The sequence below is a fragment of the Oncorhynchus mykiss genome, chromosome 32 (genome assembly GCF_013265735.2).
Source record: "Oncorhynchus mykiss isolate Arlee chromosome 32, USDA_OmykA_1.1, whole genome shotgun sequence".
In the NCBI taxonomy this organism is placed as follows: Eukaryota; Metazoa; Chordata; class Actinopteri; order Salmoniformes; family Salmonidae; genus Oncorhynchus; species Oncorhynchus mykiss.
Window position 1 is genome coordinate 6,229,163 of NC_050572.1, and position 17,428 is coordinate 6,246,590.

The 17,428-nt window shown below is 48.4% G+C and overlaps 1 protein-coding gene across 1 annotated transcript in view; it reads right to left on the bottom strand.

The window, feature by feature from the left end:
- The window catches only part of LOC110487835 (sodium-dependent lysophosphatidylcholine symporter 1-B), a 41,068-nt gene that overhangs the window by 3,017 nt on the left and 20,623 nt on the right, over positions 1-17,428 (bottom strand). Inside the window, exons 4-11 of the mRNA XM_036971014.1 lie at positions 12,206-12,329; positions 11,688-11,766; positions 10,708-10,901; positions 10,409-10,499; positions 7,935-8,053; positions 6,464-6,547; positions 553-636; positions 101-213 (exon numbers count right to left, since the gene is read on the bottom strand). Coding sequence (XP_036826909.1) covers positions 101-213; positions 553-636; positions 6,464-6,547; positions 7,935-8,053; positions 10,409-10,499; positions 10,708-10,901; positions 11,688-11,766; positions 12,206-12,329 — 888 coding nt within the window. The remainder of the gene's footprint in view (positions 1-100; positions 214-552; positions 637-6,463; positions 6,548-7,934; positions 8,054-10,408; positions 10,500-10,707; positions 10,902-11,687; positions 11,767-12,205; positions 12,330-17,428) is intronic.

A 17,428-nucleotide genomic window follows, 5' to 3' on the forward strand; every position in this document is an offset into this window, starting at 1 on the left:
CAAACACACATAAGAGTGTAGGGGTTAGAAACATAACCGGAGAGGAGGAGACGACAGCCAGAGGGTCCGGTAAGGTAAGAGAGGAAAAACTCCAACTCACCACGGCAACAGGAAGGCAGCAGCGACACCGACACCGGCAGCGAACGACACCATGTAGGTAATGATGAGATTACTCTTCACACACACCACCAGGATCATGAAGGGGATCACAGACTGTCGACAGGACAGAAACCCCGTATTAGAAACACCACCTTCATCATTATAAACTCAGAGACCCTGGACCAATAAAAAGCATGTCTCCATGGATTAAGGCAGGGGGTTTCGCCAAACTCGGGTCCTGGGGCCCCCCCACCTGGGTGATACGTTTTTGTTTTTTTGCCCGAGCACAACACAGCTGATTCAAATCAACGCTTGATGAGAAGTTTGCTATTTGAAAATCAGCTGTGCAAGGCTAGAGCAGAAACCAGGGAGGGGGAGGAGAGTCCCCAGGACCGAGATTGATAAACCCTGGACTATGGCATGGTGCTGTGCGATCATTCTGCGTAGTCTTACCGAGGTGCCGATGTACACGGCGTTCTTCTTGCCAAACTTGGTGAGGAACCACTGCCAGAAAGGTATGGTGAGCATCGCAGCGAGCTGGAGACAAAGAGGTGTGTCGTTTTCAGTCAAAACACATCATATAGAAATAGTTGTGTCCATCGTTGATGTCCTTTTTTCCTGCTTTGACCTAGCCGGGGTTCCAGTCAACGTGTAAAGAGAAATGTAATCCTATTCCCCCATGTAGGGAACTACTTTTGACCAGGGAACACAGTGGGGCAAAAAAATATTTAGTCAGCCACCAATTGTGCAAGTTCTCCCACTTAAAAAGATGAGAGGCCTGTAATTTTCATCATTAGGTACACTTCAACTATGACAGACAAAATGAGAAAAAAAATCCAGAAAAGGTTGTGGACAGGTGTCTTTTATACCGATAACAAGTTCAAACAGGTGCCATTAATACAGGTAACGAGTGGAGGACAGAGGAGCCTCTTAAAGAAGAAGTTACAGGTCTGTGAGAGCCAGAAATCTCTTGTTTGTAGGTGACCAAATACTTATTTTCCACCATAATTTGCAAATAAATTCATTAAAAATGTGATTTTCTGGATTTTTTTTTCTCATTTTGTCTGTCATAGTTGAAGTGTACCTATGATGAAAATTACAGGCCTCTCATCTCTTTAAGTGGGAGAACTTGCACAATTGGTGGCTGACTAAATCATTTTTTGCCCCACTGTGTGTATTGTATTAGGGAATAGGGTGCCATTTGGGATGCAACGTTGTGGAATGTTCGGTCTCTGGAACATCTGTCGAGGAAGACTCCCAAACACTCTCCCAAAACACTCTCCCAAAACACTCTCCCAAAACACTACCCCAAAACACTACCCCAAAACACTCTCCCAAACACTACCCCAAACACACTCCAAAACAAAAAGCAGCAGTTCAGTCTTGTAAATCCTAAACACTAACCAGTATTCTTAATGTTTTACATTTTACAAAATGTAAAAACTGCTTCCCAAAACATTCCAAATGAAGTTAAGGTCAGCTGTTTTTAAACCTCAAAATCTAATAATTTGTGGGTAACAATTAAATACCTTACTGTGACTGTTTAATTTAAAACGGTCAAAAATAAACTCAATTAACAAAAACATTTTTTTTTTGCTAGGACTGTGTGGGTGTGGTCTGAGTAGGGAGGGGGAAAACTGAAGAATAGCCGTCATTGGCAGAGGGGTTCAGAATGCTTTCTTATTGGTCTATTAACCAATTTACCGCCTGGTGATGTCACCATGGAAGGCCAAAACTCCATCCCACCAAAACAGGCAGAAACCGCCGGGGGTCTTTTCAAACTGCTCTTACACTAAAAATGTATTATTGTTTTCAAAACGTCACAGTATTAGTGCTGTAGTCTTTAATAGTGCCAAGGAGCATAAAGGTACAGCTCACTAAACCTGCTCTAGTAAAATGCAACACACTCAGTCAATCTGAGTCATTTCATTTTTTGTGTCTTTCAGTCACCAGGCTTTGTGTCTTTGTCACCTTTCTAGTGCATCACCTGTGGGTGGACTGCATCAGCTAAACATCTTCACAGATGTTTGGTCTGCTGCTTGGCGCTACCACGCCAAGGTAGGTCACCTGGCGCTACCACGCCAAGGTCACCTGGCGCTACCACGCCAAGGTAGGTCACCTGGAGCTACCACGCCAAGGTAGGTCACCTGGAGCTACCACGCCAAGGTAGGTCACCTGGAGCTACCACGCCAAGGTAGGTCACCTGGCGATACCACGCCAAGGTCACCTGCATCTAGCTTCCCTTGAACTGTCTGCACCCCACTGCCCCCTCGAGTCTTTCTCCTTCCAGCATTAAACATTTTCAGTGTCAACAACAACAAAATGTATATTTCAGAGTAAATAGAGTCACATGTTCTGAACCCAACAGGCTACTGCTGTCCTGTCTGCGCTCACCACTCCAAGTAGCAGCATAAACACTTCCCACAAAGACAACTAGAAAAACTATTGGCTACAGTAGATTCACAACAGAGAGTCACCCTACTCCCTACATAGTGCACTACTTTTGACCAGAGACACAGTGCACTATATAAAAAAATCAGGAATGTTTTATTATATTTATTTATTGTACCTTTAACTAGGTAAGTCAGTTAAAGAACAAATTCTTATTTTACAATGACGGCCTAGGAACATTGAACTAGGAACAGTGGGTTAACTGGTCTAGGAACAGTGGGTTAACTGGTCTAGGAACAGTGGGTTAACTGGTCTGGGAACAGTGGGTTAACTGGTCTGGGAACAGTGGGTTAACTGGTCTAGGAACACTGGGTTAACTGGTCTAGGAACACTGGGTTAACTGCCTTGTTCAGGGGCAGAACAGAACAGGTTTGTACCTTGTCAGCTCAGGGATTTGAACTTGCAACCTTCCTGTTACTAGTCCCACGCTCTAACCACTAGGCTACCTGCCTCCCCCCTCTCTAACCACTAGGCTACCTGCCTCCCCCCTCTCGAACCACTAGTCTACCTGCATCCCCCTCTCTAACCACTAGTCTACCTGCCTCCCCCCTCTCTAACCACTAGTCTACCTGCATCCCCGTCTCTAACCACTAGGCTACGCTGGGGGCCATTTGAGGACACTGACCAGAGACAAGGTCTTTTTGTCTAGTCTACTCATGAACCAACGTCCTCTGCATTGGGGACAAGGTCTCGTTTGTTTAACCCCCGTCCGTCCGTGTTCCCTCTACCCAGACCAATCTGGCAACCCTATTGGAGTTACACTATTACCAAACAGTGTAGCAATGAAGACAGTGCCCTTGACCAGAGAAGAGCCAAGCTACCTGGAGTGACACTATTAGGGAGGCCAGAGAGACGTGGTGAGAGGCCAGAGAGACGTGGTGAGAGGCCAGAGAGACGTGGTGAGAGGCCAGAGAGACGTGGTGAGAGGCCAGAGAGACGTGGTGAGAGGCCAGAGAGACGTGGTGAGAGGCCAGAGAGACGTGGTGAGAGGCCAGAGAGACGTGGTGAGAGGCCAGAGAGACGTGGTGAGAGGCCAGAGAGACGTGGTGAGAGGCCAGAGAGACGTGGTGAGAGGCCAGAGAGACGTGGTGAGAGGCCAGAGAGACGTGCTGAGAGGCCAGAGAGACGTGCTGAAAGGCCAGAGACGTGCTGAAAGGCCAGAGAGACGTGCTGAAAGGCCAGAGAGACGTGCTGAAAGGCCAGAGAGACGTGCTGAAAGGCCAGAGAGACATGCTGAAAGGCCAGAGAGACGTGCTGAAAGACTGCAGTGCTGAATAACATTGAGCTTAAGAATGAAGAAAACAGGTTAAGAACCTGCAATGGCCTTCGAAGGGGTGAATATAGAATAAAGCTGCTCTGAAGTCAGTTTAGTGTGTCTAATAGTAAAGGATTAGGGGAGGATAAACTGATCCTAGACCTGTGCCCATTAGGCACCTCTACTGTAAAGCTAAGGATTTGGGCAGGGTAAACTGATCCTAGACCTTTGCCTAATGGTAAGGATTTGGGCAGGGTAAACTGATCCTAGACCTGTGCCTAATGATAAGGATTTGGGCAGGGTAAACTGATCCTAGACCTGTGCCTAATGGTAAGGATTTGGGCAGGGTAAACTGATCCTAGACCTGTGCCTAATGGTAAGGATTTGGGCAGGGTAAACTGATCCTAGACCTGTGCCTAATGGTAAGGATTTGGGCAGGGTAAACTGATCCTAGACCTGTGCCTAATGGTAAGGTTTTGGGCAGGGTAAACTGATCCTAGACCTGTGCCTAATGGTAAGGATTTGGGCAGGGTAAACTGATCCTAGACCTGTGCCTAATGGTAAGGTTTTGGGCAGGGTAAACTGATCCTAGACCTGTGCCTAATGGTAAGGATTTGGGCAGGGTAAACTGATCCTAGACCTTTGCCTAATGGTAAGGATTTGGGCAGGGTAAACTGATCCTAGACCTTTGCCTAATGGTAAGGATTTGGGCAGGGTAAACTGATCCTAGACCTGTGCCTAATGGTAAGGATTTGGGCAGGGTATGCATATTATATAAGTAAATTGACTGAGAAGTCATTTTCAGCAACAACCTTGGGAATAGTTACAGGGAAGAATGAGCCAATTGTAAACTGGGGATGATTAGGTGACCATGATGGTATGAAGGCCAGATTGGGAATTTAGCCAAGGACACCTGGATATAAGAGTCATGGGATCTTTAGTGACCAGAGTCAGGACACCAGGATATAAGAGTCATGGGATCTTTAGTGACCAGAGTCAGGACACCAGGATATAAGAGTCATGGGATCTTTAGTGACCAGAGTCAGGACACCCGTTTAACATCTGAAAGACATCACCCTAAACAGGGCAATGTCCCTAATCACTGCCCTGGAAAACAATTATTATACATTTTTTTTACATCAGAGGAAAGAATGCCTCCTATACCACTTCCAGCAGCATCTGCTCTCCCATCCAGGGACCAACCCTGCTCATCTTCAGAGGCAAGCCATCAGAGGCATGTAGGGCGGTATGCTGCTGGCTAGATCTGTGCCTAATGGTAAGGTAAGGATTAGGGGAGGGTAAACTGATCCTAGACCTGTCACTAATGGTAAAGGTAAGGATTATGGGAGGGTACACTGATCCTAGACCTGTCACTAATGTAAGGATTAGGGGAGGGTAAACTGATCCTAGAACTGTGCCTACGCTCCACTTCAAAGTATGTGACTCAGGAGTTAACTCAATAAAACCATAATTGAAGGACCTTTTAGGAGTTAATTAAGACTTTACATAAAAGGAAAAGGACATTAAGACAGGTCCACTCTATCCCTTTTATTTATTAAATTAGAGAATTAGCACTAAGAGTTCCCCCCCCATAGTTCACAGGCCTACTGTGCTGTAAGGTCAGGTGTCAGGGTAACTGCCACACGTACCAACTGCATTCCTGTTAGGATAAAGACGTCATTAAGTCCTTTTAATCATATGACAGAAGAGAGGGATAAATAAGGATGTCAGGGAGGGGGAGGGGGGGGGGGGGGGGGGACAGAGAGCGACTTTCATAGCCGTGGTAAACGTCTGTGGGAACAGGCTGGTATTCAGACATTAGCCCTCACTGACACACAGAGACAGAGAGACAGAGCGAGACAGAGCGAGAGAGAGAGAGAGAGAGAGAGAGAGAGAGAGAGAGACAGCGAGAGACAGCGAGAGACAGCGAGAGAGAGAGAGCGAGAGAGAGCGAGAGAGCGAGACAGCGAGAGAGAGAGACAGCGAGAGAGAGAGACAGCGAGAGACAGCGCGAGAGAGAGACAGCGAGAGAGCGAGAGAGCGAGAGAGAGAGAGAGAGAGAGACAGCGAGAGAGACAGCGAGAGAGAGAGAGACAGCGAGAGAGAGAGAGAGAGACAGCGAGAGAGAGAGAGAGAGACAGCGAGAGAGAGAGAGAGAGACAGCGAGAGAGAGAGAGAGAGACAGCGAGAGAGAGAGAGAGAGACAGCGAGAGAGAGAGAGAGAGACAGCGAGAGAGAGAGAGAGAGAGACAGCGAGAGAGAGAGAGAGAGAGACAGCGAGAGAGAGAGAGAGAGACAGCGAGAGAGAGAGAGAGAGACAGCGAGAGAGAGAGAGAGAGACAGCGAGAGAGAGAGAGAGAGAGACAGCGAGAGAGAGAGAGACAGCGAGAGAGAGAGACAGCGAGAGAGAGAGACAGCGAGAGAGAGAGACAGCGAGAGAGAGAGACAGCGAGAGAGAGAGACAGCGAGAGAGAGAGCGTGAGAGAGCGCCAGAGAGAGACAGAGAGAGAGAGACAGCTGTTTTGTATAGAAACCTCCTGTCTCCAGTGGTCCAGTCAAGGTTACAGTAACAATAGAGAGGTCAGTGAATGATGTGGGAAAAGAGTCTCAATCTGTCTGTATCAAAACATAAAGGACATTGCCACTGTGTGTCCTCACCATGATGACCAGTAGAATGTTCTGGAAGTCGTTCCTAAAGCCCAGAGTGTAGCAGCAGAACAGAGCAAAGTTCCCTTCCAGGAGCTGCAGCGAAAGAGAGAGAGAGACAGAAACACAGACACGCTCAGTTAGACTGGCCCCGCCACACACACACACAGGAGCCAAGCGCTCGCTGGCTGGACACTCAACTTTAACATGACAGGCAGGCTTAGCCCAGAGACCACATAAATAAACAGACTACACACACTCTAAAAAGGAGCAGAACAGTGGCAGACAGCCGAGCCTAACATGAGGCCATATTGAAGGTTAGCTTACGGTTTTGGGTTTGGAAGCTTAGCTTTATGGTTGAGTTAAGTTTTATTGTGGGTGATGAGGTGGTTATGGGTCAGAGACTGGCATATCCTATAAAAACCCACACTACAAAACGTGATGAGTGTCACCACTCACCATTAAGGACATGGGTATGTTGTGAACACTGGGTGTCAGCGGTCGTTAGAGTGTCACCACTCACCATTAAGGACATGGGTATATTGTGAACACTAGGTGTCAGCGGTCGTTAGAGTGTCACCACTCACCATTAAGGACATGGGTATGTTGTGAACACTAGGTGTCAGCGGTCGTTAGAGTGTCACCACTCACCATTAAGGACATGGGTATGTTGTGAACACTAGGTGTCAGCGGTCGTTAGAGTGTCACCACTCACCATTAAGGACATGGGTATGTTGTGAACACTAGGTGTCAGCGGTCGTTAGAGTGTCACCACTCACCATTAAGGACATGGGTATATTGTGAACACTAGGTGTCAGCGGTCGTTAGAGTGTCACCACTCACCATTAAGGACATGGGTGTGTTGTGAACACTGGGTGTCAGCGGTCGTTAGAGTGTCACCACTCACCATTAAGGACATGGGTATGTTGTGAACACTAGGTGTCAGCGGTCGTTAGAGTGTCACCACTCACCATTAAGGACATGGGTATGTTGTGAACACTAGGTGTCAGCGGTCGTTAGAGTGTCACCACTCACCATTAAGGACATGGGTGTGTTGTGAACACTAGGTGTCAGCGGTCGTTAGAGTGTCACCACTCACCATTAAGGACATGGGTATGTTGTGAACACTGGGTGTCAGCGGTCGTTAGAGTGTCACCACTCACCATTAAGGACATGGGTATGTTGTGAACACTAGGTGTCAGCGGTCGTTAGAGTGTCACCACTCACCATTAAGGACATGGGTATGTTGTGAACACTAGGTGTCAGCGGTCGTTAGAGTGTCACCACTCACCATTAAGGACATGGGTAAGGTGTGAACACTAGGTGTCAGCGGTCGTTAGAGTGTCACCACTCACCATTAAGGACATGGGTAAGGTGTGTTGTGGTAGGTGTACGTTGACATGCAAATGCAGAGAGCAAAAGTGTGTGTGCCTGGGTGAAGGAGTAATGAATGCCTAAACAAGTGTGTCCCCTGTGTAGTCACCATGAAGGCCAATGAGGTGAAGAGGAAGCCCATCACCAGCCTGACGTAAGGTCCATGACCCATCACCAGCCCGATACCCTGCCAGAACGACATGAGCTCTGACCGAGGGCGAGACGACTCTATAGAGAGAGGGAGAGAGAGAGACCGACAGAGACAGTTATAATATAAATAATAACCCCAATAATAATAATAATAATAATGTGTTTCAACTTTAAGTCTGTGTTTTATTTTATTTATGTATTCTTTATTTAACCAAGTCAGTTAGGACAAATTCTTATTTACAACAACGAGGAACAGTGGGTTAACTGGCCTGGGAACAGTGGGTTAACTGGCCTAGGAACAGTGGGTTAACTGGCCTGGGAACAGTGGGTTAACTGGCCTGGGAACAGTGGGTTAACTGGCCAGGGAACAGTGGGTTAACTGGTCTGGGAACAGTGGGTTAACTGGTCTGGGAACAGTGGGTTAACTGGTCTAGGAACAGTGGGTTAACTGGTCTGGGAACAGTGGGTTAACTGGTCTGGGAACAGTGGGTTAACTGGTCTAGGACCAGTGGGTTAACTGGTCTAGGACCAGTGGGTTAACTGGTCTAGGAACAGTGGGTTAACTGGTCTAGGAACAGTGGGTTAACTGGTCTGGGAACAGTGGGTTAACTGGCCTAGGAACAGTGGGTTAACTGCCTGGGAACAGTGGGTTAACTGGTCTGGGAACAGTGGGTTAACTGGTCTGGGAACAGTGGGTTAACTGGTCTGGGAACAGTGGGTTAACTGGTCTAGGAACAGTGGGTTAACTGGTCTAGGAACAGTGGGTTAACTGGTCTAGGAACAGTGGGTTAACTGCCTTGTTCAGGGGCAGAATGACAGATTTTTACCTTGACAGCTCGGGGATTCAATCCAGCAACCTTTCGGGTTACTGGCCCAATGCTCTAACCACCAGGCCACCCCGCCGCCTCTAACCACCAGGCCACCCCGCCACCTCTATCCACCAGGCCACCCCGCCGCCTCTATCCACCAGGCCACCCCGCCGCCTCTATCCACCAGGCCACCCCGCCGCCTCTCTCCACCAGGCCACCCCGCCGCCTCTATCCACCAGGCCACCCCGCCGCCTCTATCCACCAGGCCACCCCGCAGCCTCTAACCACCAGGCCACCCCGCAGCCTCTAACCACCAGGCCACCCCGCAGCCTCTAACCACCAGGCCACCCCGCAGCCTCTAACCACCAGGCCACCCCGCCGCCTCTAACCACCAGGCCACCCCGCCGCCTCTAACCACCAGGCCACCCCGCCGCCTCTAACCACCAGGCCACCCCGCCGCCTCTAACCACCAGGCCACCCCGCCGCCTCTAACCACCAGGCCACCCCGCCGCCTCTAACCACCAGGCCACCCCGCCGCCTCTAACCACCAGGCCACCCCGCAGCCTCTAACCACCAGGCCACCCCGCAGCCTCTAACCACCAGGCCACCCCGCAGCCTCTAACCACCAGGCCACCCCGCAGCCTCTAACCACCAGGCCACCCCGCAGCCTCTAACCACCAGGCCACCCCGCCTCTAACCACCAGGCCACCCCGCCTCTAACCACTAGGCTACCCCGCCTCTAACCACCAGGCCACCCCGCCTCTAACCACCAGGCCACCCCGCCTCTAACCACCAGGCCACCCCGCCTCTAACCACCAGGCCACGCCGCCTCTAACCACCAGGCCACGCCGCCTCTAACCACCAGGCCACCCCGCAGCCTCTAACCACCAGGCCACCCCGCAGCCTCTAACCACCAGGCCACCCCGCAGCCTCTAACCACCAGGCCACCCCGCCTCTAACCACCAGGCCACCCCGCCTCTAACCACTAGGCCACCCCGCCGCCTCTAACCACCAGGCCACCCCGCCGCCTCTAACCACCAGGCCACCCCGCCGCCTCTAACCACCAGGCCACCCCGCCGCCTCTAACCACCAGGCCACCCCACCTCTAACCACCAGGCCACCCCACCTCTAACCACCAGGCCACCCCACCTCTAACCACTAGGCCACCCCACCTCTATCCACTAGGCCACCCCACCTCTAACCACCAGGCCACCCCACCTCTAACCACCAGGCCACCCCACCTCTAACCACCAGGCCACCCCGCCTCTAACCACCAGGCCACCCCGCCTCTATCCACTAGGCTACCCCGCCTCTAACCACTAGGCTACCCCGCCTCTATCCACTAGGCTACCTGCTGCACCTTAGAGTACGTTTCCTAGTAAACCCTCAGATCAGCTGTTAGAGCATCAAGCCACCAGGGCCCATAGTCATACGAGACAGAAACGGCGTACTGCATCAGCACCACACTGCAGAGCTCAATAAAAAAATCCACATTATCCAATAGGTACATTGAAATGAAATGACCCAAAGTGAACCCATAATACCGCTGAAATATCAACAGGGATGTGTTGAGTTGAGGGATGGTCCATTAAAAAAAAACAAAATGGTGATCCTGCCTTTTTACCTTTCTTCTCCTTGACTCCGAAGAACAGCACCACGGCACAGAGAACGTAGATGGAACAGATGGCGCCGGAAGCTATCATGTAGGCTGTTTTCTGTGATCGAGGAGAGAGAGAGACAACAGGGTCAGTAGACTATAGTAACCTACGACAGTACGTCTGGTATAACGAACATATAGCAGAACACACACTGGCTTTATCGTATAGTGTAAAATGATCTGGATTTGTGAGCTCAAGTCATCTTCATGAAGATACAAGTATGTAGACGAGATGGGAGGCTAGGGTTAGGCTACGGTCTGTGTACCGTCTGGTCCAGGGTGATACCGGGAGAGATGACCGTGGTGTTAACTTCCTGTCCCAGCAGCAGGGAGAAGTTCAGGCCCTCTGTTGTTACATTGTTGCCGGGGGCTACGGGGATACAGGGGGGGTTGGCCATGCCCACAATCTGACCCTGGACGGCTGTGCCAATCACAGTACCCAGAACCTCCACCGTCATTCCTGATTGGGACGAGAGGAGCATACAGATGACACAAAACCAACCAATGATCAGCTTTCAATTTTGTCCCCCAAAAAACAATGTAACTCAGTTGGTAGAGCACGGTGCCTGTAAAAACGCCAGGATAGTGGGCTTCATTCCCAGAACCACCCATAGCGTAAAAATCGATGCATGCATGGCTTAAGTCGCTTTAGATGAAATAATATTCTAAAACGGCATATATTAAATGTTTATACTGTGTATTATTGACTAAGTTGATTGGGTCCTAATATCCAAATGCACAGACTAAGTTACCAACGACAAACACCACTATCGATAATTCAATGCAGTAGTGGTTGATGTCGATATGAGCAAGGCGTATCGTAACAGTTTATCCTAGCTGTTAAACAACCCCCCCCCCCCCCCACACACACACACACACACACACACACACACGTGTTCCTGTAGGGACAACTCTCGGACTCAACTTAACATACTGAATAGCCTGCCGATGGGGTTTGTCATCATAGTCACACTGGTTAGACAGGCTTAGGCTCCCAGAGGATTCACAACCAGTGGGCAACCAATCAACAGTTGTCTGGCCTTCACAGAGCCTTAAAAATGAATGAACACAGCTGCAGTGTTATTCATGAACCTGATGATATAAATGCTGCTGATAATGGGAAACAGATTTTCCATATATCGGTGCCCATCACTACCACCTAGTATGAAGTACACTATTTGGTCATGTATACTAAGTAGTGTCTAGGTAGTGAGTGAGGTAAGTGTCCATGCATGAGGGGACTTACTGTAAGCAGTGGCAGAGTCCCTCTCCTTCTGATCTTCGCTGATGAACATGGTGAGAGCCGAGTAGGGCACATGGAAACACTGGAGAGAGAGAGACACAGAGACAGAGAGACAGAGAGACAGAGAGAGAGAGAGAGACACAGAGAGAGAGACAGAGAGACAGAGACAGCGAGAGAGACAGCGAGAGAGACAGCGAGAGAGACAGCGAGAGAGACAGCGAGAGAGACAGCGAGAGAGACAGCGAGAGAGACAGAGAGAGAGACAGAGAGAGAGACAGAGAGAGAGACAGCGAGAGAGACAGCGAGAGAGACAGCGAGAGAGACAGAGAGAGAGACAGCGAGAGAGATATGCGACATTAACATGTATCCTAATTATTATATATTTTTTACTGACGATTGTATTGTTCTATACATCTGGTCCAGCTCTTGTAGGCCATCTGGTGTGTGTGTGTGTGTGTGTGAATGTCCCCAACCGCTGCTCTACCAGTATGGCGGTGTAGCCAGTAGACTACAGTACTCACTGTCTGAAGGGTCTGGAAGAGGCAGTAGAAGACCAGGTACCAGATGACCTTTCCATTCTCAATCACAGGAACATACCAGATGAGGAAGTAACTGACCACGGCTAGAGGAGTGGAGAACAGGATCCTACAGGGATGGAGAGACAGAGGTCAAGTCAGTCGGAGTCTCACATCGTCACAGAGCAGTAACCAGTGTGTTCCCGAGGACAGCCATTATCTAACGATGAATTAGCTGTAGCGCTCACAGTGGGTCAACAGCATTCAGCCTCTGGGTTAGTAAATAAACCATTGCCTCAGCAATTAGGTCTCTCGAAGGATTCACTAAAGCCAAGCGAGGATTACAGAGCAAAAAATCTGCATCCAAGAAGTGTGATACCAAGTGTTGGACGCCTCATTCTTCTGGAAGCAAAAATGCACCTCGATGAGAACGGGTCCGTTTCAATAGTCTAGAAGCACGTCACCTCGTCCCGTCTCCTCCATTAGAACTGATATAGGCCTAGCTTTGAGAATGGGTCCGTTTCAATAGTCTAGAAGCACGTCCCCTCGTCCCGTCTCCTCCATTAGAACTGATATAGGCCTAGCTTTAAGAATGGGTCCGTTTCAATAGTCTAGAAGCTCGTCTCCTCCATTAGAACTGATATAGGCCTAGCTTTAAGAATGGGTCCGTTTCAATAGTCTAGAAGCTCGTCTCCTCCATTAGAACTGATATAGGCCTAGCTTTAAGAATGGGTCCGTTTCAATAGTCTAGAAGCTCGTCTCCTCCATTAGAACTGATATAGGCCTAGCTTTAAGAATGGGTCCGTTTCAATAGTCTAGAAGCTCGTCTCCTCCATTAGAACTGATATAGGCCTAGCTTTAAGAATGGGTCCGTTTCAATAGTCTAGAGACTATTCACCTCCTTCACTTCCACTGATCTGATATAGGAGACAAGGACAGACAAGGAGAGGAAGCCATGTCAGACTTCTGAACTGCACCTAATTCTGTCTGTTATTCCCCACTAGTACACAAGGGGGCGGCAGGTAGCCTAGTGGTTAGATCGAAGGTTACTGGATCGAATCCCTGAGCTGACAAGGTCAAAAATCTGTCCTTCTGCCCCCTGAACAAGGCAGTTAACCCACTGTTCCTAGGCAGTCATTGTAAAATAACTATTTGTTCTTAACCGACTTGCCTCGTTAAAATAAAAAGGTTAAATTTAAATAAATTTAAAAAAACGAGGGGAAGGCATTCCTACAGGTCCTTAGAAACGATCAGCTGTCACTCAACTCCGTTCTTCACCGCTGCCAGAGATGCATTCTCACTGTAAACGTCATGTGTTATGAAAGGGCTGTGTGAGAAGTGTGTCAGACATAAATTAGGAGATGTTCCTATATTCTCCATGGACACACCCTTCTACATTCTCCCTCACTTTCCGTCTCATGTCCACTCAGATACTCCCCTACACCCCCCCCCCCCCCCCTCGTGCTATAGACAGATCCTCAGATACTCCCCTACACCAACCCCCCCCTCTTCTCTCGTGCTACAGACAGATCCTCAGACGCTCTTCTTCCTTCTTCCTCCCCGGGCCACACTTTCCCTTGGCACTCCAGACCACGGTGATGTCATCCCTGAGTAATGCGTCACTCAGTGAGAACGGAGGAATGTCTGTGTGTAACTTCCTGTCCCAGTTATGGACTTCCTGTGGCCTGATCGACACGCTCCAACAGAACAAGAGAGAGGGGGGCGTGGAGTGTGTGTGTGTATACATCTGTCCAATGGAGTTTAGGTTTCCCCGAGCAGGAAGCGCTTGCATCATATCCGGTCAGTGATTGGCTAAAGAGGATACGGTGGAAGCCACGATCTCAAAAATCGCCCACGGACAGGAAATCACATATGGGAACACAATACGCCATCATGTACAACCTCCCCAGTGTCGATGACAACAGTCCGGCACGGCGGATTAGGACACCCCCAAAAATAAAACCTTCCTTCAGTAGTAGATTTGTTTGGCTCCTTCAGGTTCAGCCTGTTGGAGATGCCCCCAGTGGGTGTACCAAAAACTCCCCAAAAATGTTTTCCTCGTCTTGTCTCCTTTTCTTCAAAATCAGCACTAATACATTTTTTTTTCTTTTCTTTTAAACTGGTCAGGTGAAAAACACCAAAAAAAGTTGATGTTATTTTTAGTACATTGATTAATGCATTGTTGGGGGTTAGAGCAAGAAAGTGTGCATGTGACACTAAAACTGAACTTGGATTGGCTCAAACTTATTTTGGGACCTACTTTCACATCCACAGTAGAGTTGTCTCCTAAAAGCACTGGGCAGGTGGCAGCTGCCTTTCCTAATGGGACCTAGTGGTCACCAATTAAATCAAATTATATTTGTCACATGCGTCAACTACAACAGGTCCAACAGACCTTACAGTGAAATGCTTACTTAAAAAGCCTTTACCCAACAATAGCTAGGCTATATACAGGGGGGTACCGGTACAGAGTCAATGTGGAGGCTATATACAGGGGGGTACCGGTACAGAGTCAATGTGGAGGCTATATACAGGGGGGTACCGGTACAGAGTCAATGTGGAGGCTATATACAGGGGGGTACCGGTACCGAGTCAATGTGGAGGCTATATACAGGGGGGTACCGGTACAGAGTCAATGTGGAGGCTATATACAGGGGGGTACCGGTACCGAGTCAATGTGGAGGCTATATACAGGGGGGTACTGGTACCGAGTCAATGTGGAGGCTATATACAGGGGGGGTACCGGTACAGAGTCAATGTGGAGGCTATATACAGGGGGGTACCGGTACAGAGTCAATGTGGAGACTATATACAGGGGGTACCGGTACCGAGTCAATGTGGAGGCTATATACAGGGGGTACCGGTACAGAGTCAATGTGGAGGCTATATACAGGGGGGTACCGGTACAGAGTCAATGTGGAGGCTATATACAAGGGGTACCGGTACAGAGTCAATGTGGAGGCTATATACAGGGGGGTACCGGTACAGAGTCAATGTGGAGGCTATATACAGGAGGGGGTACCGGTACAGAGTCAATGTGGAGGCTATATACAGGGGGGTACGGTACAGAGTCAATGTGGAGGCTATATACAGGGGGTACCGGTACAGAGTCTTTATTTCAGATCAGTACCTGGGAATGGATAAAATACCCAAGAGAGGAAGGTACTTAAGACAACAGACGCAGCCACCCATAATGGGTACAGTACAGGACTGGTGAAGAGAGAGTGAGTGAGAGTACACCCCACCTACACATGCGTGTTATGTAATTAGTGGCAGGTGCGGGCAGGGGGGGATTGTTGTGAAAATGATACATGAGAGGGAGTGTGTGTCAGGGTGGTGTTGTCTCCGGGACACAGAGCAGATGGTGGTTTACATTTAGGGAGTGGCGTGACCACAACCCACCAGGAATGTACTTTACCCAAATCCTCGCCGGGAGCCTGCGTTAGCCTTTCTCCGCTCCTGTGCCACATCAAAGCAGCACTGGTTAAAAAAAAATCTCTTGGGAAGCCAACCCAGGAAAGAATGTGTTGTTTGGTGATAATTGCGTTGTTTGCTCTCTATAACCTGTTAGTTCATATGCCTTGACGCTGATATATAATTTGCAAATAAATTCATTAAAAATCCTACAATGTGATTTTCTGGATTTTTTTTCTCATTTTGTCTGTCATAGTTGAAGTGTACCTATGATGAAAATTACAGGCCTCTCTCATCTTTTTAAGTGGGAGAACTTGCACAATTGGTGGCTGACTAAATACTTTTTTGCCCCACTGTAGGACTAAAGGCTGAGACAATAAGACACTGTGATATACAGGCCTAAAGGCTGAGACAATGAGACACTGTGATATACAGGCCTAAAGGCTGAGACAATAAAAAGACACTGTGATATACAGGCCTAAAGGCTGAGACAATAAGAAGACACTGTGATATACAGGCCTAAAGGCTGAGACAATAAGAAGACACTGTGATATACAGGCCTAAAGGACGAGACAATGAGAAGACACTGTGATATACAGGTCTAAAGGCTGAGACAATAAGACACTGTGATATACAGGCCTAAAGGCTGAGACAATAAGAAGACACTGTGATATACAGGCCTAAAGGCTGAGACAATAAGAAGACACTGTGATATACAGGCCTAAAGGCTGAGACAATAAGAAGACACTGTGATATACAGGCCTAAAGGCTGAGACAATAAGAAGACACTGTGATATACAGGCCTAAAGGCTGAGACAATAAGACACTGTGATATACAGGCCTAAAGGCTGAGACAATAAGACACTGTGATTTACAGGCCTAAAGGCTGAGACAATAAGACACTGTGATATACAGGCCTAAAGGCTGAGACAATAAGAAGACACTGTGATATACAGGCCTAAAGGCTGAGACAATAAGAAGACACTGATATACAGGCCTAAAGGCTGAGACAATAAGAAGACACTGATATACAGGCCTAAAGGCTGAGACAATAAGAAGACACTGTGATATACAGGCCTAAAGGCTGAGACAATAAGAAGACACTGTGATATACAGGCCTAAAGGCTGAGACAATAAGAAGACACTGTGATATACAGGCCTAAAGGCTGAGACAATAAGAAGACACTGTGATATACAGGCCTAAAGGCTGAGACAATAAGAAGACACTGTGATATACAGGCCTAAAGGCTGAGACAATAAGAAGACACTGTGATATACAGACCTAAAGGCTGAGACAATAAGAAGACACTGTGATATACAGGCCTAAAGGCTGAGACAATAAGACACTGTGATATACAGGCCTAAAGGCTGAGACAATAAGACACTGTGATTTACAGGCCTAAAGGCTGAGACAATAAGACACTGTGATATACAGGCCTAAAGGCTGAGACAATAAGACACTGTGATATACAGGCCTAAAGGCTGAGACAATAAGAAGACACTGTGATATTGTCTCAGCCTTTAGGCCTGTATAAGAAGACACTGTGATATACAGGCCTAAAGGACGAGACAATAAGAAGACACTGTGATATACAGGCCTAAAGGACGAGACAATAAGAAGACACTGTGATATACAGGCCTAAAGGACGAGACAATAAGAAGACACTGTGATATACAGGCCTAAAGGACGAGACAATAAGAAGACACTGTGATATACAGGCCTAAAGGACGAGACAATGAGAAGACACTGTGATATACAGGCCTAAAGGACGAGACAATGAGAAGACACCGTGATATACAGGCCTAAAGGCTGAG